The following is a 21,775-nucleotide window of genomic DNA, read 5'->3' as shown; positions in this document are numbered from 1 at the left end:
ACAGTCCCTTCTTGCCCATAAGGGGCTTATAAATGTTATTTGACAAAACAATATGAGTACGTACAAGTCACTAGAAAGCACACACAAAGAAAATACAAGGTCATTTTCAGAGGGAAGAAGTAGAAGCATCTAGGGGATCAGGAAAGGTTTCTTGTAGGAAGTAACACTTGAGTTGAAATTTGAAGGGAGCTTGGGATCTTAGAGTTGGAAGTGAAGAAGAAAGACATTCTGTGTGGGGAATAGCATAGGCATAGGCAGGGAGGGTAGCAGGTGGGATAACTAGTAGGAAGTAACCCAGCTTAGTTGGACTGTGGAGGACATGAGGGGGAATAATCAGCCTGGAATCTGGAAAGATAGGCTGGAATCAATTTGTACAGTGCTTTAAATGACAAATGAGTTTATGTTTTATCCTGGGGACAAAAGGAAGCCACTGGAGCATTTTTTTTTTTTAACTTGGGAGAGTACATGAAGAGAACTATGCTTTAGGAATATCACCGGGGGCAGCTCAGTGGCACAGTGGATAGAGCACGGACCCTGAAGTCAGGAGGTTCAAATTCGGCCTCAGACCAAACACTTGTCACTTACTAGCTGTGTGACCCTGGGCAAGTCACTTAACCCCAATTGCCTAAAAAAAAAAAAAAAGGATATCACTGGCAGCTGAGAAGGGGATTGATTTGAAAGGTAAGGGGAAGGGACTTGAGTTTTACATTATTTCTGTCCCTTTTTTTTTTGGCTACACATTAGCACCCCTACCTGAGGACAAGCTGAAAAAGCAAATGAAACTCAAACTGTGGCTCCTTGTTAAAGAATCTGATATATTGAAATTTGGGAAAATAGATTGAACCTATTTACTAAAATTAGATTTGGGGGATTATCTCTGGATTTAGTTTATCCATTCAGTTCTCACTACCCTAACCTCTTGACAGTTAGGTGGTGCAGGGGATAAGAACTTTGTGCCTCGAGTCAGGAAGACCTGAGGTCAAATTCAGCCTCAGATACTTACTAGCTTTGTGATTTTACGCGTTACTTCACCTTTGTCTGATTCAGTTCCCTCAACTGTAAAATGGGAGTAATAATAACACTTAGGGACAGCTAGGTAGTAAAGTGGATAGAGTGCCAGGCCTGAAGTTAGGAAGACTCATCTTCCTGAGTTCAAATCTGGCCTCAGACATTTACTAGCTGTGTGACCCTGGGGAGGTCACTTAACCCTGTTTGCCTCAGTCTCTCATCTATAAAATGAGCTAGAGAAGGAAATAGCAAACCATTCCAGTATCTTTGCCAAGAAAACCCCAAATGCGTTTGCAAAGAGTCAGACATGGCTGAAATGACCAAACAGCAACAACAAATAATATTTATCTCCCAGAGTTATTGTGAGGATCAAATGAGAAAATATTTGCAAAGTGCTTTAGCACAGTGCCTGGCACAAGTAGGTCCTTAATAAATGCCTGTTTCCTTCACCTATGCCCCTTTTCCCTATTCCCCTTTGCCAAGATAAGTGAAAATTGAAAATATGTCTTAACTTTTTATTTTGGGGAGCATAGGGCAAATGGAAGTCCATTCATGGTCTTCCGGTTTACAAGTGTTTCTTATCTGACCAATGCAAAGCAACACCATGGATGATTTCTGTATTACAATTAGGACAATCAAAAAATCTAGGTGACGAGAATCCACAACATAGTTAAGATTTTAAAATCTGACTAAGTAATTTCTCCCTATTAATCTGAAGCCTCCCTCATAGTAAGAAAGCCCTCTGAAAAGAAACCCGTAAGCCAACCATGCAGATAAAGAAAAGTAATTAAAAGGCACAACCTATCCTACATATATTTAGGTTTAACAGAATGCTGTTGACAACTTCACGAGCTCCAGAGCTGAAACCCAATCCTCTCCCTTAGATTTGTTATATTTTATTTTTAGAAGTAGTTACTTACCTCCGGTAAATGGTTAGCGAGTGCACCACCAGGTCTGCACAAGACAAAACTAAAAACAGAACCTGGTGAACTAAGACGATCTTAACACATAGAAAAAGGGTCCAAATCTGGCCCTGCACATCCTGGCAGTCTCTTTGACAATCAAAACAGGAACACTAAGCTGACATTTTGCCAATTAACACAAAGTGAACTGTACTTGAATTATTTCCTAGGCATGTTCAGGATATGAGCCTTCCCAAGTGCCTCTTCTCTCACTCCATAATTATAATCAACCACAAAAGCAATTTCCCCTATAGCTTGTTTTATTAATTCTTCTTATTGTATCATATAATATAAATGTTTCTCTTTGAAATTCAGATTAGTTTTGAATTTTCCCCAGTGGGAAAAACCTTTTCAAGAAAGAGCAGTAAAATGTTTTAAAGATCATAGAACTGGAAGGAACTTTAGAGGGCATCTAGTCCAAATGCTTCATTAGGATAGCTATATAGACATATGTATCTATATCTATGTGGACAGATATTTCTGAATATATCCCTCCTCACTCAATGAACTATCCTTTGTAACAAAAATAAAATAAAATAACAGAGTTGGGAGGGGGAAGGGTTAGAAATAATTTAGCAAAACTAACTGATACATCAACCAAACCTAATAGTACATGTAATCCAACACATTGATTTTTTTTCCATATGAGGAAACTGACGTCTAGAAAGGTTAAATGACTTGCCTGAGATCACAGAGGTAATAAATTTTGAAGCTGGAAAGTTAGTTCCAAGTAAAATGTAATTGAATTACCTTGGATTGGATGGCATAACACAAACTATAAGAGTAAGAAGTCTAAAATCGGTGACTGTCCCTGACAAGATGGACCACAGAATATAAAAAAGAGGGAAGGTAATTGGAGGAAGAAAACAACAGCTACTTATACTGCATGCCCTGCAATTTATTGCTATTATTGTAAGTCTCACTTATTATTACCAATGTCATCATTTGAACTGTTTATTTCCATAACCATGTCCAGGACTATGTTCTACAAAGCCTTCTCTGATCTATCTTAAATAGTCTCCTGCTCTCCAACTAAATTCCAAATCTTTACCCACTAAATCTTAACCCAACCCACTTTCTAACAAAACCAAACTCCCCCAAGCCCATTTTAGGAATTAGCAGTACTATCAGTTCTTATACAGAAATTCTGGAGAACAGCAACTTATTATCAGACGCAACTTTACCACTGTCACAAACTCTCTTGTCATAAGTTACTGTGGCTTTTTTTCTTTCTAAGGAAAGACATCACTTTGCCCTCCCTCTTTCCTCTCTCACAGAAGAAGGTGGGAGATACACACAAAGTTATTTGTATAGTAAATAATTTAATTTTCAAACTCACTGTACCTCAGTTTCCTCATCTGTAAAAAGAAGGTACTAGTCCATCTTCTCTTCCTATTTTTTTATAAAATTCCTGAATGAAACCTTTATTCTCATTCTTATTTCCCATTACATTCACTCCCACCATAATGTTCCTCCATTCTTTCAGTCTGCTTATCCCTACCACGCTCTTCCACGTTGTCCTCTATGTGTTATTTATTTTAGTTCTTTGGAGGCAATGGTCTTCCATGTATCATTAACATATAGCAACACCAGTACCATGTTAGTATTGAAAAGATGGGCCTTTGTTTTCAAGAGAAACTTAGGGTCAATAAAAGAGTTTTGTAATTTCCTAAAAGCTCTTCTGTTCAACTCTGCTATACCAACATGTTGGCCAGTTGTATTGTCTTTTCTAGATATTGGACGTACTATTGGACAAGCTCTGTAGGTTTTCATCCCAATGCATGTTGCATTCTATGCAGTAGATATTCTTCAACCTCTTGAGCTCTCTTGTGTGGACAAAGAGGCCGAAGTCCTTGGAGGAACAGATTTTATATGTCCGTATATGTCCATAGATATATATATATGCATGCCTTCTCCCCCAATGGAAAATAAGCTCCTTGAGGACAGGGACTGTTGTCAGTTTTGTATTTGCATCCTCAATGTCTAGAATATAAGTGATTAATAAATGCTTGATCAATTGATTATACTCTATTAATTCAGAGTTTGTGACAATTCAGAGAAAAGTTGAGCTGTTTTTCACTTTGTGCATATTTTTGTGGGCTAAAATTGTCAAATAACAGTGTATAAAAGCACCACTGGGAAAGTAAATGCTTTAAATGCTCTAGAGGCACTTTTTAAAACTATGAAACCACAAACTTCTGTTACTTACAACTTGTTTTTAAAAAGTATGTATTAACTTTAACAAGGTAGAAACCAAATCACCCTGTTTGTTTTTATTCCTATTTTGAAATCCTTTTCTGTGTTTTAATCCAGGTAATTTTGCTGCTGCTATTATTCTTATTTACTTAGCTATAATCAGTTTATATGTTCTTTTGTTTCTGCTTCCTTCATTTGGTATCATTTCATATGTCTTCACATATTTCTTTGTGTTTTCCATGCAATAGGATAATATTATATTAAATTCACATATCACAATTTGTTAGCTGTCCTCCTAATCCTTGGACATATGGAATGTGCCTCTAGATTCTTGCTGAGACAAATAACAGTTTTTCGAAAGCACTTATTTCCATTCAGACATAATTGACACTCCTCCAAACCGTTTATGTTTCTTCAATATAAGGAGACTTTTAGGGACCTTTAACTAGTTAAAACTAAACCTAGTTTGAATTACCATAAATACTTAAAAGTATTTAAATTGCATTTCTTTTCAAATATTCTAAGGTATTTTATTTTACACTAATTAAGACAAAACACTTCTTCAATTAGCCCTAATTATTGAGGATTTATTGTATTTATAGATTAAATTAAAAAGTTAGCACTTTGTTTGGCACATAGTAACTGCTTTCCTCTTTTAGACCAAATCCTACCTTCTACAGGAGGCCTTTCTAGGTCCCCCTCAATGCTCATACCTTAACTTGGAGATTACCTCCAATTTACCATGCAACTATCTCATATATACAAAGTTATTCGAATATTATCTCTTCCTGATATCCCCATTAGAATGTGACGTCCTTGAGGATAGGGATTATGTTTTTGCCTCTCTTTAAATCCCCAGTGCAGTGCTTGGCATTTAGTAAACCTTTAACAAATGCTTGTTGACTGAGTGAACCTGTGATTTCTACCCAGTTCAACACCTTCTCTACATTTTATAGTCTTAGAGAGCTGCCTGGCGACCAAGAAGTTAAGAGATTTAGTCAGGGTCACAAACAAGACATGAACCCAGGTCCTCAAAGGCCAGCTCATGATCCACTGTGCCATGCCACCTCTCATCTTCACTTAATCAGTGTTTCTTTAATTGAACAGAGTTGCCACTGCTATGGAGGAAAAGAGTTATGCAACATCTCACATATTTGAAAACTGTAAGAATATCTAAGAAGGAAAGGGAAGGCTATTTTAGCCTGTTACTAAGTAATATAAGAACAAGAGAATGAAAATTAAATTAGACCAAATGTTATGGAAAACCTCCCAGGATCCTTCAAAGATACATGATGGAAGTTTTATCACCTAAAGGTCAACAGGGCAAAGAAATGACTAAATGCGCTCTAAGCAATTCTACTCCAGGAGGCAGTTGGACAGGATGGGCTCTTCAACCTTTATCATATCTATTTCTTGTGACTGAGTGATTCACAGGACAAGGATATAACCAACTTCTGGTTATTTGCCAAAAAGCTGGCCTGACTACCTGACTTGGCTGTGACTGTCATGGGAGTGGCGGCAGGAAGTAGGAAGAGAGCCATCCAAAGCCAAAGTATCCAACAGCCAATGTCCTTCATGGCCTCTGGAATTCAGGTGAACCAATGGCCACAAACCTGCAAAAGAGAAAGTTTTCAGATTGAGGCTAATTTTACCAAACTCCCTTTATTTCCCTCTTTGCAAATAAAAATATCACAAAAAGAAAAAACAAACAAACAGGTGCATCTTATGTAATATGGATGTCTTAGTACATGTTAAAATGTTCTGAGAAAGTTTACAGCTTAGTTTCAGATGTGTGACCAATGAGAAGCAGGGTGGCTTAGTTGTTAGAGAACGGCCTCAGAGCTAGGAAAACCTTGGTCCCAGTACGATTTCTCATACTAACTGGTTGGGTGACCTTGAGCTAGTCACTTACCATTGCAGTGTGTCAGGCAATTCTTTGAAATTCTGAATGAAGGAGCAGCTTGGACCAGGGGCTGGTAAATCCCATCTACCACCTGTTTTTTTGGCATGGCCAGTGAGTGAATGATTTTTACATTTTAAAATGTAATGAAACTTTATTTACAAATGTAAGAAACCATTCTTAGGTCTAGAGCTGTGGAAAAGCAGACAGGTGGTAGGCCTGAGGGCAGTGTGCCAATCCCTGAATTAGACAAATTGAATTGAGAAAACCAGAAGAAAAGTTTTAATTGCCAAGGACAAATGAAGAGTGTTATGTAAGACGTGGGGGCTTTAAAAAAAATCATTAGAAAAATGTCACCATCTCCTCTGGAACCCTAAGTACAGATGTAATCAACAGTCAGAAATGTAGTTACCATTTTTTTCTCTTTTATCAGCCACTAAGGCCAGTCTTTGACAGAACTGTGAAAATGGTAACAGCTATACCTCTCTACTAAGCTCCTCTTTTCAGCTTTTTCAACCTAGGGGCTCAGTGTTCTAAGAAATGGTGCCTACTTTCTAGTAACTTGAAATTTCATTGGGGATAAAAGACATAAATGTGAATAATTTAATGTCAAAGCAAGACATGCTTCATGATGTCAATCTTTTATCACCTCCTCCTCCCATCAAAACATTCCTCTTTTGGTTTTCATTCCTTCAGGTCCCTGTTTACTGTTAGGTCACAAAAGATGGTGAAGAGTCAGTCAGATAAATTAATCCTTTCAGTGAGTTAGCTCACTAATATGTATGGTATAGAAAAAAAGACCACAGGTCTTGGATTCAGACCAGAGTTCAAATCTCAGCTCTACCACTTACCTAGCTTTGTCAAGTTACTTAACCTTTCTAAGGTGCATCTTCCTCATCTGTAAAATCAGGCTAATAACAGGCATCTCCAGGACCTTAAGCCAATAGAATGAGTTTTCTGAGAATTTTGTAAAATGAAACAGGACCAGTAAGGGGGTGGGATAGGAATAGATTGAGGGGCACAACAAAGAGAATTAACAAATTAAATATGTTTTTCCTGAAATAAACCAAAATGAGTGAAAAGAAAAATGCCAAGTAAGTGTAATTTTGTGTTTTCATTTTTACACCTTAAGGTTGTGTGTGAGTTCTGTCATTTAACTCTAGGGAATATGAGTGAAATGATTCACTCCACAAAAAAGCAGTCACTGGAAGACCTGTCTGACAAATCAGCTTCATCCTTTCTGAGGGTCAGTATAGTATAATTAATAGAGCACTTGACTGGGCATCAGAAAGACCTAGGTTCGAATCTGCCTTAGACATTTATAAGATTATAGATTCAGCACTGAAAGAGATCTTAGAGATGAAATACAACCCTCTCATTTTACAGATGAAAGAACTGAGGCCCAGGGAAATTAAGTGACTTACCCAGGGTCACATAGCTAGGAAGTGTGGGAGGCAGGATTCATACTCAGGTCTTCTGTCTCCAGATCTAGTTCTCTATCCCTTATATCATGCTTTCTCAAACACGAGTCAGACGTGTGGTATTTTCTTTTTACATGGTCCAATTTCAAAGGACTACAAGGACTAGCACAGACTGGGAAATTTCAGAGCAGAATCATAGGCTAAAAGATCATCTAGTCTGACCCCTTCATTTTGCAGATAACAAGTCAGAGACTCAGGCAAATTAAATGATTTGCCCATTCAGCAGAATTTGAACCTAGGTCTTCTGACTCTAAGGCCAACACTCTTTCCATCCTACCATATTTACTAGCTATGTGACCTTGGGCAAATCACTTCACTGTTTGCCTCAGTTTCAGCAGCTGCAAGATGGGGAAAATAATAGCACCTACCTACTCCCAGAATTGTTGTCTGAGGATCAAATGAGATAATGATTGCAGAGTGCTTACTTAGCACAGTGCTTGCCACACAGTAGGTACTACAAAAACTCCACCTATTATTATTGTTATCATCGTCTTATTCATTAATTGTGTGACCCTGGGCAAGTCACTTTACCTCTAAGGCCCTCCTTTTTTCTCCTCTCTAAAATGAGGGGCTTAGACTCCATGATCCCTAATGTCCATTCCAGCTCTGAATCTATGATCTTATGAACCGTTCCCTACCTCTGACCTTGCTGCAAGTGACTAAAATTTCCATCATTAAATTAACTCTTCAAGGGTTTTCTGGAGACAGATTTGAGCTATTATTTTGTTTCAGAGAGGTAATAATAACATAGCACTTTGCAAAATCCTCTGTAAATGTAACTTTGTAATAAATAGAAATGCATGTGTTATAGCAAAGATTCAAGGCCTCTAGTGCATAGAAACATCCTCATGTCACTGTTTTTCAGATGTTGCCTCATAAGTACTAATGCCTTCTCCCAGCTGTGCTTTAATGACAAAAACAATATGTTAAATAGCCTATTTGCCTCCTTGATTCTACCACTCCAATACATCATACGAAAAGCAACAAGAATCATATAACCCATTACTCTGTTCCAAAATCTACAGTTATACCGCCCATATTAGAGCTAAACTGTTTTTGCTTGAAGATCCTCTACCTTTGCATCTTTCTCTGCCTCTTTCCCCTCCCCCACCCACCTCACTATCTAACTTCCCTCATCTCCTGTTACACTCCAACTTGGATTCTCTGTTTCAGCTAGGCACATGACTTGCTCACCCACGACTCTAAGCCTTGACACATGCCATTCCCCTTGCTTGGAATGCCCTCCCTGCTCTATTTGGGCAAACCATGCTATTCCCTGACTGTAATATTTTGTTCAAGATTCACTTCCCCTATGAAGCCTTTCCTGGCTAAATCCATCCAGATCCATTCATTTCCATCATTTCTGCTTTTTATAATGATATTGGAGGAATAAGGAAAGGCTTTAGATAGAAGGTAGTGCTGAACTGAATCCTGAAGGAAGTTAAGGATTCTAAGAAGGAAAAGGAAAAAGGGACTGTGTCCAGGGAAGTTGGAAGATGAATTGCTGTGTGTGAGGAACAGCAAAAAGGTGAGTTTTTAAAATCATAGCAAGAGAGATTTAGGTATGACAGAAGAAAAGCTTGCTCACCAAAAAGGTGATTTTAAAATGAAATAATATGGTGGATGTTAAATTCTCTTACTAGAAAGTTTTAAGAATAGGATAGGCATCCACGTGTGTTGGGTAGTTTACTTGTCATGATACTTGTAGGAGTCAGTAATTCAGATACAGAAAGTCACAAGAGGGATAATGATTTTTAATCATGTTTCATCTTTCTTTTCACTATCTGAATGGCATTTTCATTGTTGAGGTTCAGAATGAACTAACTACTTCCTGTGACCTCTCTGCCTCTTCTGGGGGAAAAAATTAGACACCACACACTTAAATTCCTCAAAGTTTTTAGCAATAGGACTGAACATGCTTTACATAGGAAATCCTCACTTTAGTGTTCATTCCGCTTCTGTCCCAGGGAATGAACTCCCTACTTCCAGACCACCTTCCTCTTCTGCTACTTGGAAGGCTATTCACACTGACCAACTTTCTTCTCCTCAGAGAGGTGGTTTTTATTGGGATACTGTTCAGGACCACATTCACATCCACAGTTCCAAAGCAACATCTTCACAGGTAATTCCCAATAGTCTACAAACTGAGAAAATCCTGTATCTAGACAAATTATCCTAAAAGTTGACCCCTAAAAACATAGGATCACTGCTTCTGGTTCAAAAAGGTAACCTTAGACCCCATCTAGTCTAACCCTCTCCAAACCAAAATCCAAGGAGGTTGTGTCTTCCCAAGATCAAATAATACAATAGATCAAAAGAGAGATTTGTTCCTACTGCAGTAATACCTTGCCTCCACAGGCCCCATTTAAGAAAATGCTGTTGTGTAAAGGACCAACAATTCAATTCAATTCAATAAGCATTTATTAAATACCTACTGTGTACCAAGTACTGTCGAAGGCAGTGTGATACAAATACAAAAACTAAATACCACTGCTCTTAATGAGCTTCCATTTTACTGGGAGAGACAATACACATATATAAAATTAAATACCGGGGAGTGGGCTGGAGAAACCACTAGCAAGTTGGGGTGGGGAGAGATCAGTATAGGTTTCATTTAGGTCAGGAGTTCTTAAAGGTTGTGTGTGTGTGTGTATGTGTGTGTGTGTGTGTGTGTGTGTGTGTGAGAGAGAGAGAGAGAGAGAGAGAGAGATTGACCCCTGTGGCAGTCTGATGAACCCTATGAAACTTCTTCTGAGGATAGCATGTTTAAATGCATAAAACACAGGATTACAAAGGAAACCAATTGTGTTGAAATAAAGATGTAATTTTTCCCCATTCAAATTCGCAGACTACCCCTTCCTTCCTGCCAAGTTTCCAGGGACACCAAATTAAGAATCCTTACTTTAGAAGCTGGCACTTGAACTGCACTCCCCAAGAAACGTGAACAGATCTTGTTTTAGTTAAAAAATCACAGTAGGGGTCATAAGATCATAGATTTAGAACCAGAATGGCCTCAGAGGTCGTTTAGTCCAGTTCTCTCACTTTACAGAGTTGGGAAGCTGAAGCTCAAAGATTTTAAATGAATTGCTAGCATTTGAACCCATGTCTTCTTACTCCAAATTCAGCACTTTCCATCATACACTGTTGACGCCTGAGCTAGGGACAAAGTGAAAGTTCTGGCTCCCTATTTCTTCTAGTGGCTTTAACTGTGCACCCTTTACCCACACCGCCACTTCTGGGCTAGTGTAAAGTGCTTCCGGGAACCCTTTCTATTCTCATCTCCTTTTACTTCCCAATTCCTCTTCACCTCCCAAAACCAGGATAATAAATTATCATTCATTTTTACACCGAGCTTTCAGGTTTACAAAGCACTTTCCCCACAGTAACTGTATGAGGTAAGTAATGTAAACAATATTATGGGCAAAGGAGTGTGGTGAGAGTTGGAAAGGAAGGGGAGGGAACAATTTCAGTTATTTCTGCCCAACCCTAAACCTCAAACTCTCACTTTTGGATATTCCTAATTTTTCCTTTCAAATTGTTCTCTCACACCCTGATACCAAGCCCCCCTCAGTCTCTCCAATATTCTCTAACTTAATATAATTAACATGTATTAGGCGCCCACAATGCGCAGAGCTCCTAATACTCTATAACCCCCACTACCTCTCTCCCCTAGCTTGTCTCCCCAACTAGTTCAGCTTCCCTGGGTACTGTTAGCTGTATGCACCTCGCTCACACTAGTTACTCAATTCTACTCATCCTCTCTTTCTTCGTTTTGGACCTAAACTAGCCTGTCCCCAGCTCCTCTCCATGCACCCTCCTCCCCTGTTTCCGCCCTCCCGGGTCCCGCTAGGTCTTTGGTTCAGTTGCTGGCACGCTCCTCTGGCTGCTAACTAACTTCCTTGCCGCCCCACTTGGGAATAGTGCTCTTGGCACAAAGCCAGCAAACTTCTGCGGGACCCTGCAGCGCCCTAGCTAGGCTGCGCCCGAGCCTCGAGACTGCGCCCTGAGGGCGGCGACAACATTCCCGCGGCGCCTCAGACCACACGAACAGAGGCGGGCGTTCGTGCAGCGGCTCCGGTGAGGGCCGCGGAAGGCATTCGTGCAGCGGCGACCGCGGCCAGCAGCGTTCTAGCGGCGGTGACCCGGACTTTAGAACGGCGGCCACGGATGCAACTGGAGGATTCGGGAGGTGGCCACTAGCCTGGAGAGTAGCAGCCGCGTGCTGCATGGTAATTAAGAAGGGGGGGATCTGGGGCACTCCTGCAGAAACAGTGCCCGGGCCGCTGCAGCTAGAGCTGCTTCCCTCCTCCCCTCTCCTACCTCCCGTAGTGTCACCTAGGCCATGACATAGGAGCAGATTCCAGAATGTCCCGGTAGGTAGTGCCACCGTAAGCAGGAACTGAAGATCAAGAACCTCTCATTTCACCCATTTATATCTATTTTCTCAATGTCTAACATATTAACACATATTAAATTGTTACTGAATCTAAGCCACCAGAATATCTACATTAAGATCTAACAGCATTGCCTATTCTAGATTTATATTCTTATAGCAAGGACATTGTCACTACGCATAGAATCACTAGGATATTCTTTATGACAATGCACTGCTAGTGTCTACACACAGCAGCACATACTTAACTGCTTTGCCTATATTCAGACATACCTATAGCCAAGCTATAACATGGACAAACCTGCGTTACAGATATACTGCCCAGCATGTAGCACACCAAACTGACATGGCCATGTTATAACGTTAAATTTGTGTGGAATCTATAATGAAAGGTATATACATATCTGTGTGGTCTCACTTGAGTATGTTCTATATACTTGTCCATAGTGTACTATGTAAATGACTTACTGAACATAGTTAAAAAACTGAGAAGCAAATAAACATGAATGACCATTGACGTGGACAGATTACATGCATAGAATGTATGTGTGTATGCCAAGGAAAGCAGAGCCAGTTACAAATTTGAACAGCTTACCTTCAGTTTTTGTATAAGTCCCTCAGAAGCACAGTAGAGGTCCGTAGAAGGCTGCTGTAACTGCTGAGGAGTTGCTTGAGTAAGTCTCCCTATGAGCGGGAAAGGGGATGCATCTCTGTCCTTATTAGTCTCACACAGTGTGACCCTCCCACTCAGCAAGAACTGAAAACACTGCAAGACGGGACACCAACAAGACATGCACAGGTCTTTCCTAATCACAATAAGATCTTTTAGGTCTGGAAATATTATCCCAGAAAAGGATGTGATGTGATATGTTTTGCAAGCTGTTTCATAGATAATAAAATGGACTATTTGATTTTCAGGTTTGGGGAGTATCTGACTTCTGGTTTTGAAGTAGTAAATAGAAAGTATTGTGTATATAGCAGGAGCCCACAGGTGGAAAGTGGGATCTTAACAGTTGATCAATAAAAACATCATCTCCCCCACCCCCAGTTTTCTATTACAAGTTTGAGAAAAAAAAAAGCTGAAAGCATGCTCATTTTTTTTTAAAACAATGTTAATGTACAGTGTACTTCGAGTAACACTTTCACTGTTTCTAAGGCCATATCATCCATTCTTAAAGTGAAATAGTTTTGTCCAGGTGTTAATGCTCACCACTAATTCTCAGTTTTAAACTTTGGGGCTACTCAACATCTTAATATGACCATTTTCTTCAGATTTCTTTGTATTTAAACAGGAACACTGGAGAAAGAGAAGTAGGTAGCACATAGAAAGATAAACTGGACATTGGAAAATAATATCTTGTTTTAATTTTTTGTTGTAGTTCAGAGATGTCATTGGTTAGGAATGTGATTTTATACAAATCAGATATATCACTTTATTGATTAATAATAATCAAAAGTCTTAGAAGCTTAAAATTGTAATGAAGAACAAAAAAGTAGGCTACTCATATCATCATGGGCTGGGTCTAAACGATTTAAAATATAACTTGACAGCACAGATATTTGATATCCCCTGACGTTCCATTCACTGGTAAGACTAATAAATATTAGAAGTGCTAGTAAAAGAATGGACTGATAGATTTTTTAAAATGTCCTCCCAGCTGATATAAGTATTAGAAATTTCAGATTCATTTATCATCTAGATCCTTACCCACAGTGATACAAACCTTCTCCTTATATATCATCTTTTTAAATCTCATAAAATATTCTCTTCTTATATGATTTTCATCATTAATTTTTGATTGCTATGGAGAAGAGCCAACCAGCCCCAATACCAAGTGAGTCACACTGCTCAAATGACCATTTTGAAAGACATGATTCATAACTTCATATCTTTTGGTGTTTATTCCATTGACAAACAACAACAACAACAACAAAACCTACCTTAGAATCTGCATTTTAACATTTGTTTTCTGTTGTTACATTCTCTATATTCAAAAATGGCTATTATTTTGAAATGAGCATTCTGGCTCTAATTTCTCTTGGAATAAAGCTCTATACAATGGATACATATTTAATTGGTACCATGAAAATGAAAAAATACTCAAGAAATTAAACTTTTACCTCTGATTTGTTTTTAATAAAAATAAAATACTTCAAACATTTTTTAAATCTCACAATTTTCTAAAATATTTTAACAGTCATTTGAAATATCCAAGCATGATTATATCCATTATGTTACCACTTTAAAATATCCCTTTCTATCCATAGGCTTTTGAGTTTTAAATTTTTCTCCTTCTCCCTCTCCCTCCCAACCCTCCCCAAGACGGCTCCCAATCTGATATAGGCTATACATATACATTCCTATTAAACATATTTTCACATTAGTGATGCTGTAAGGAAGAATTAGAACCAATAGGTTCTATCCGCAATAAAAAATGAAGAAACTATATTCTTTACTTTCAAATTACTACTATTCATTATCTTGCATCTGCCTTAAACCTCAGCTACATGATCTAGTTTCCATTTTTTTTTATTAGGAAAGTATTCCCATTTCATTCACTTTCTTAATAATGCTGGTTTTAAAATGACACCTGATCATCAGGTTCTTCCATATGCCACCCCCACACACACACGTGTGTGTGCACACACACACACACACACTCACACTCATCATCTGCCAAGTTTTGGTCTTTTCTAAAATTCTTGTCGTTGAATTTGAAAGTGACCTAAAATAGAAAGTCTCTTCTTCCTAACCAGCAGCACTTTATGTATCCTAAGTAAAATTTAAAAGGATCAGTCTTTCCTTTAACAGTCCCCTGAAACTGCTGTCCCTGACCTAACATCTGAAAATAATAGAGGCTTCTGACAGAACTCTGAATCTTGGCAAACAGCTTGCTGCCTTTCTAATGCCCAGTTTAGCTGTGTGCATGTGGGAATCCCTTCTGTACTAAAAAAGCTATTTTAGAAATGAAAACCTTTCAACATTTATGTTCTGTGTAGGACATGGTTAACTGTTTTTGTGCCACCAGAGGAGTGAACTACATTTGATGTTTTTTTTCAAAGTTGGTTCTATTCTTTGAATACACCAGATGTATAGTATAACCCATTTAAAATGAACATTATTCAGTACGTTAACAATAGGTTTGTAATGTTTGGGAGCATTTTCCCCTTAAGGAGCCTCATTCTTGTCTAATCCTTTTTGTTATGCCTCTTCATTTTCTAATTTTTAATATTGCATTTATCAGATCCTTTTGTATTTTCTTTTTACTTTCTTTTTTATTATTGTTATTCCATAGTTTCCATTTGCCAAGGAGAAAGAAATTCTGCAGTGCCCCAAGCTAACTTCTCAGTTACCAAAACATAAGGGTATTCATTCTTCAGTGAATTTTCAGGGCACTGCCACACATGACTTCTACACAAAAACCCAGCAAATTACTTCAATGCATCAATAGTAATAGAACAGACGTTACTGTTAACTATAATTACCAAATACAGACTTGTCATCGTCAACATTCCCTTGAAGTTCTATTCATTTTTGGCCTAAATGTTTACATTTAAGGGTTAAAAGAAGTGGCCTACAACTTTTATAATCTTAATTATATTCAGTAGTTAACTTTTGACTCAAGGTGTTGTTCCCACCATTGCTTCTGTAGTAGAGATTCTTATTGGAAGATACACTGCTCTCATTTGTCCTTTTTATGTTTTCTTCCATTTTTAAAAAAATGATCTAGCTTGTGAAATGCACATGGCTTGGAAATCAGAGAGGAGGAGGTGATCACTGGCATGGTTTTCAACAGTTTATAAGAACATCTTCAAAGGATCAGTATCTCTCACACAAAGTAAGACATTAGCGTTAGGTATATAAGGCAGAGGTGTCAATGCTAGCATTCCATTCCATGTGGAGAAAGCTGTGCAGTATATTTTTAAAGCTCACATTTCATTTATATACTTTAAGAATCTTCCAACTATTTGGTACTAGTTAAGAAATAGAGTGGTGGATCAGTGGAATAGTTTAGGTACACAAGACACAGTAGTCAATGACTATAGTAATCTACAGTTTGATAAATCCAAAGACTCTAGCTTCTGGGATGAGAACTCACTATTTAACAAAAACTGCTGGGAAAACTGGAAAATGGTATGGCAGAAGCTAGCCATAGACCAACATCTTACACTGTATACCAAGATAAGATCAAAATGGGTACATGATTGGGGCAGCTAGGTGGCACAGTGGATAGAGCATCGACCCTGAAGTCAGGAAGACCTGAGTTCAAATTCAGCCTCAGACCAAACACTTGACACATACTAGCTGTGTGACCTTGGGCAAGTCACTTAACCCTGATTGCCTCACCAAAAACAAACAAACAAACAAACAAAATGGGTACATGATTTAGACATAAAAGGTGCTACCATAAGCAAATTAGGAGAGCAAGGAATAGTTTACCTGTCAGATCTATGGAGAAGGGAAGAATTTATGAACAAATAGGAGATAGAGAACATTATTAAATGCAATATGAATAATTTTGATTACATTAAATTAAAAAAATTGCACAAACAAAGCCAATGCAACCAAGATTAGAAGGGAAACAGAAAGCTTCGAAACAATTTTGCAGCCAATATCTCTGATAAAGTCCTCATTTCTAAAATATATAGAGAATTGAATTAAATTTATAATAATACAAACTATTCTTCAGTTGATAAATGGTCAAAGGATATGAACAGGCAGTTTTCAGATGAAGAAATTAAATCTAGCTATCTATCGTCATATGAAAAAATGTTCTAAATCATTATTGATTAGAGAAATGCAAATTAAAACAACTCTGAGATGCCACCTCACACCTATCAGATTGGCTAATATGACAAAAAAATGATAAATGTTGGAAAAGATGTGGGAAAATTGGAACACTAATGCACTGTTGGTGGAGTTGTGAACGGATCCAACCACTCTGGAGAGCAATTTGGAACTATGACCAAAGGGCTGTAAAATTGTGCATACCCTTTGATCCAGCAATACCACTACTAGGTCTGCATCTCAAAGAGATTATAAAAAAGGGAAAGGGACCCACCTGTGCAAAAATATTCATAGCACTCTTTTTGTGGTGGCAAAAAATTGGAAATTAAGGGGATGCTCATCAATTGGGGAATGGCTGAACAAGTTGTAGTATATGAATGTAATAGAATACTATTGTTCTATAAGAAATGATGAGCAGGCAGATTTGAGAAAAACCTGGAAAAGCTTACATGAACTAATGCTCAATGAAGTTATCAGAACCAGGAGAACAATCTATACAGTAACAGCAATGACCAACTCCGATAGACTTAGCTCTTCTCAGCAATACAATGCTCCAAGACAATTCCAAAAGACTCAAGATGGAATATACTATCCACATCCAGAGAAAGAATTATGGAGTCTGAATGCAAATAAAAGCACACTATTTTCTCTTTTTTTTTCTTTCTCAGGGTTTTTCCCTTTTGTTCTGATTCTTCTTTCACAACATGACTAGTGTGGAAATGTGTTTAATATGATTGTGCATGTATAGCCTGTATCAGATTGCATGCCATCTTGGGGAATGGGGAGGGGAAGAAGAGAAAAAAATTGGAACTCAAAATCTTATAAAAGTGAATGTTGAAGAAAACCTATGTAACAAATACTATACATTGTGTTTTTTTTTAAAGAATCTTCCAACTAAATATTAAAGTAAACCAGTCTTCCACTCCTAAAGAATAGAGGCAGTTAGGTAGGGCAGTGGATAGTGCTAGGACTAGACAAAGAAAAATCTGATCTAGCATCGGGCACTTAGTAGCTCTATGATCCTAAGCAAGTCACTTAACCTGTCTGCTTTAGCTTCCTCAACTGTAAAATGGAAATAATAATATCTACTTCTTATGGTTGTTGTGAAGATTAAATGAAATAATATTTGTAAATTGATTCTCTTCAGGGCTCAGATTAGTTGTAATCTCCAAAATATGACCTTTCTTCATACAACCTAGTGTTTAGTGTTCTCTCTCCTCCCTGGAAATGACTTTAACTTTGTATATATTTTGTATTTACTTATCCGAGTACATGTTATTTTCTCCAATAGAAGAGGAAAGAGAAGTAAGGGAATAAATATAGCAAGCATTTATCAAATGCTTGTTTCCTTCTTTCCACAGTCACTACCTTATTTTTGACCCTCATCACCTCTCACCTAGACTATTGCTACCATACACTTCTGATAGGTCTCTCTACCTCTAGCTTTTCCCTTTTCTAATTCATCCTTCATATTGACATATTGACTGATATTCTTAAAGCACGGGAATGACCATCAAACTCCGCTGCTCAAGAAATTTCAGTGACTATTGCCTTTAGTACCAACCCCTCTGTTCATAATTTAAAATTCTTCACATTTAGGCTCCAAACTATATCTCCAAGCTGATTTCACAGGCTTATGTTTCCAACCAAATTGACCTATTTGCACTTTGCTATTAAATACATTCATCTCCTGCTCCTATGCCTTTACACTGGCTATCACCAATGGCTAGAAGCATCTCCCTACTGATTTCTATTTCTTGGAATCCCTAGTTCTTTTGGTACTCTCCTCATCATTACCCTTTGCTACTGTGTTTGGAGGATGGGACTATGGGGAATTCCAAACTTCCATTTAAGGAGAGAGCTCAGTTCAGACATCTCATTTCTCACCTGCCTGCACTACTTTGATGTTTCTCTGATTGACTTCTGCACAATGTTCCCACATCAGGTACTCTGCCCCCCCCACCTTTTCAACTTCCTTCTGTGTGTTGTCTTCCCCAATTGGATCATAAGCTCCTTGAGGGCAAGGACTGTCTTTCTTCTTATTTGTATCCCCAGTACTTAGCATAGTGCCTAGCACATAGCAGGCACTTAATAAATGTTTATTGATTAGTAATTGATTCTCTTCAGCACTCAGATTAATTGTACCCTCCAATATATGACCTTTCCTGATACCACTTAGTGGTTAATACTCTCTCTGCTCCCTGAAATGATTTTGTATTAACTTTGCATATGTTTTTGTTTTTATTTATCTGGGTACATGGTGTCTTTTTCCCAATAGAAAGTTGAGAGGGAAGGAAACAAGCATTTATTAAGCACCTACTATGGGCCAGGCATTAATGGTAAGGACTTTACAAATATGAACTCTATTGATCCTCAAAACAATCCTGTGAGGTAGGTGCTATTATCACCCCCATTTTATGTTGAGGAAACTGAGGTAGGAAGAGGTTAAGTGGTTTGCCCTTGGTCTAGTAAATATCTAAGGCTGGTTTTGAATTAGGTCTTCCAGACTCCAGGACCACTGCACTGAGCCAACTCTTTGTGACCCCCTCTGGTGCTTTCTCCACATTGCTGCATGCTAATAGACTTTAAGATTCTTGAAGCCAGGGACTGCTTTTATTTTTGTCTTGGTATCCCCAGTGCCTGGAACAGTGCCTAATACATGGTAGGTGCTTAAAAATGCCACTGAATATGTTAGAACCTTACATAGTACCCCAATATAGAGCCATTAAACTATAGAGCCTGGAAAGAGCTGAAAGATTACAAGGTCGACCCCTTTCACTTTAAAGATGAAGAAACTCAGGTTTGAAATCAGACTGGAAAATTCAGACATCTTATTTTCCCCTTTTCTTTACCCTATACATTTAATCATTTCCCAAGACTGATTAATTCTGTGTATACCTATTACATGCATTCCCTTCTCTCTACTCCTAGTACCATCAGTATAATTCAGGCTTTTGTTACCTCTCACCTGGAATATTAATAATAGTAATAGTCTCCTGACTGGCCTTTCTCCAGGATCTCCCTCATCATATTGCTCCCAATGTGATCTTCCTATGAGCATGTCTGACCACATAACTCCCCTGATCAAAAATAGTCAATTACACATACCACAAAATATAAAAAAAAAAAATTGCTCCAACATCCAATACACTCTATTGTATGGCTTAATCTCACCTTTCCAATCTTATTTCATATAAATGCCATTGACTCTATTTTTTTTTTGTTCTCACAAAAATACATTTACTTACACTGTTTCCTCAACCCTGAAATGAATTCTCTCCAACCAAACAATATTAAGTATCTACTATGAGTTAGATACTAGGGGAAACAGACAAACTGAAAAAAACACTTCATGCCCTCAAGGAGCTGACATTCTACTCAAAGGATCCAACAGTTAAACAGATAGTTATAGTTGTGTGCAAATTAACTGGGTCATAGTAAAATAATTAAATTTATTGACATACAAGGTCTTACAACTTTTTAAATCTTAAAAAAGCTTTTTTATGAAGTATGTTATATTTTTTCCTGTTCTCACTTGTTTTACATGTTATCATGCTGAGTTCACAAGATTTTTGACACACATTTAATTCTTCATCACAAAACTATATGTCACAATGGATATTAAGTATATCTTTGACAAATAGTTTGCTTTTTCAGTATAGCTTAGAGGTTTTTAATATGGTTTAAACCAGATGGGTTCTCAGGCCAGTAAAGCATGTTAATGTCTATTTCTAGGATAAATTTCTTAAACTTTAATGATGTGTGACATGATATAAGAATGTGTTTTAGTATCCCATTTCCATTTGGGAAATTCTGTAACTCAGAAACAATTCTGTCTCAGCACATAAGTATATTTATTAGAATTTATCATTCTTGTAGTCAGGACAAAACTTACAAGCCCACTGGAAGTAAAAATATCCCATAACAAATTTGAGATATATTACAGATGGATGGAGATTTCTGAATCTTATAGACTCACTTAAATTTTATCTGAAAATGATTTTGACATAGCTTTGAATTAAAAAGTGAGTTGTACCAGTAAAAACTACCTTTTCCCAATCTCTAGTACTCCAGTCTTTAAATTGTCATGCAAATAACAAGTATTTTCTTTCTTCTTAGCAATGGTTGTGAGGTCTATTTTTACTCATCGCAGTGTTCTTCCACCTTCAGGAAACCTATGCTACACTGGAAGAAATCAATAACTATTCCTGGATCTTCCAAGTTCCTCTAAAAGTCTTTGCTTTTTTCTGAGAATTGATTAGGCAATTCTACAGCAATAGTTTGTCATTTCTTGGCACTGTTTCTTAATTTTCACTACATATGCCTTTGAGCTGGGGTGCAATTGATTCTGTTTCATTGTGGTCCTTAATGATCTTCGAAATACTTAGCTTCCTTAAACCAGCAGCAACCATAATGTCTCTAATAATCATGGAAGTGTGCTCTTTAAGAGCTACATTTTTTCCAGGTTTCCCTGGAATAACATCCATTCTTAAAAACTACTTAATTAAAATATGTAAAAAAAGAGGACAATTGAACATATATATGGCAAGAAATCCAGCACTCAATAAGCAGAGAATTAACTAAAGGTATAAAAACTGACTATCTGGTTTCATCTGATGAAGGTCAGATTTTCTGAGTCATTCTAGTATCAATAGAAGTATACAGTACAACCACTGCTGTCATAAAATGAAGTTACATCATAATGAATGTTTATCCCAAGTAATTCACAACTGACTGTGCATGGTTATTTGATGAGGGAGAGACAACTATAACTAGGGTGATCAAGACAAACTTCCCATAAAATGTAGCACATAAGCTGAGTTTTAAGAGAAGATAGGGATTCCAAGAGAGGGAGATGAGTTCAGATGATAGGTATGTAGTGGAAGTAGAATCAGCAAGACTTGTCAATTGATTGTATGTAGGAGTAAGGCAGAGGATAAAATTAAAGATGACTGAAACTGGGAACTTGACTCACTAGTGGTACCCACAATAGGAATGAAGATATTTGGAGGAGAGGTGAATTTAGTGGCATTCTGTTAAGGAAAC

The 21,775-nt window shown here is 37.7% G+C and overlaps 1 protein-coding gene across 1 annotated transcript in view; it reads right to left on the bottom strand.

Moving 5' to 3' along the window:
- The window catches only part of COL19A1 (collagen type XIX alpha 1 chain), a 394,072-nt gene extending 388,339 nt beyond the window's left edge, over nt 1–5,733 (bottom strand). Inside the window, exon 1 of the mRNA XM_027852948.1 lies at nt 5,653–5,733. Within this exon, the coding sequence (XP_027708749.1) occupies nt 5,653–5,707 (55 nt within the window). The 5' untranslated portion in view covers nt 5,708–5,733. The remainder of the gene's footprint in view (nt 1–5,652) is intronic.
- Between the last annotated feature and the right edge of the window lie 16,042 nt (nt 5,734–21,775).

Source organism: Vombatus ursinus, unplaced genomic scaffold, assembly GCF_900497805.2.
Source record: "Vombatus ursinus unplaced genomic scaffold, bare-nosed wombat genome assembly UNPS02009835.1, whole genome shotgun sequence".
In the NCBI taxonomy this organism is placed as follows: Eukaryota; Metazoa; Chordata; class Mammalia; order Diprotodontia; family Vombatidae; genus Vombatus; species Vombatus ursinus.
The sequence above is the reverse complement of the archived record's forward strand: the minus strand, read 5'-3'. Positions and strand labels throughout refer to the sequence as shown.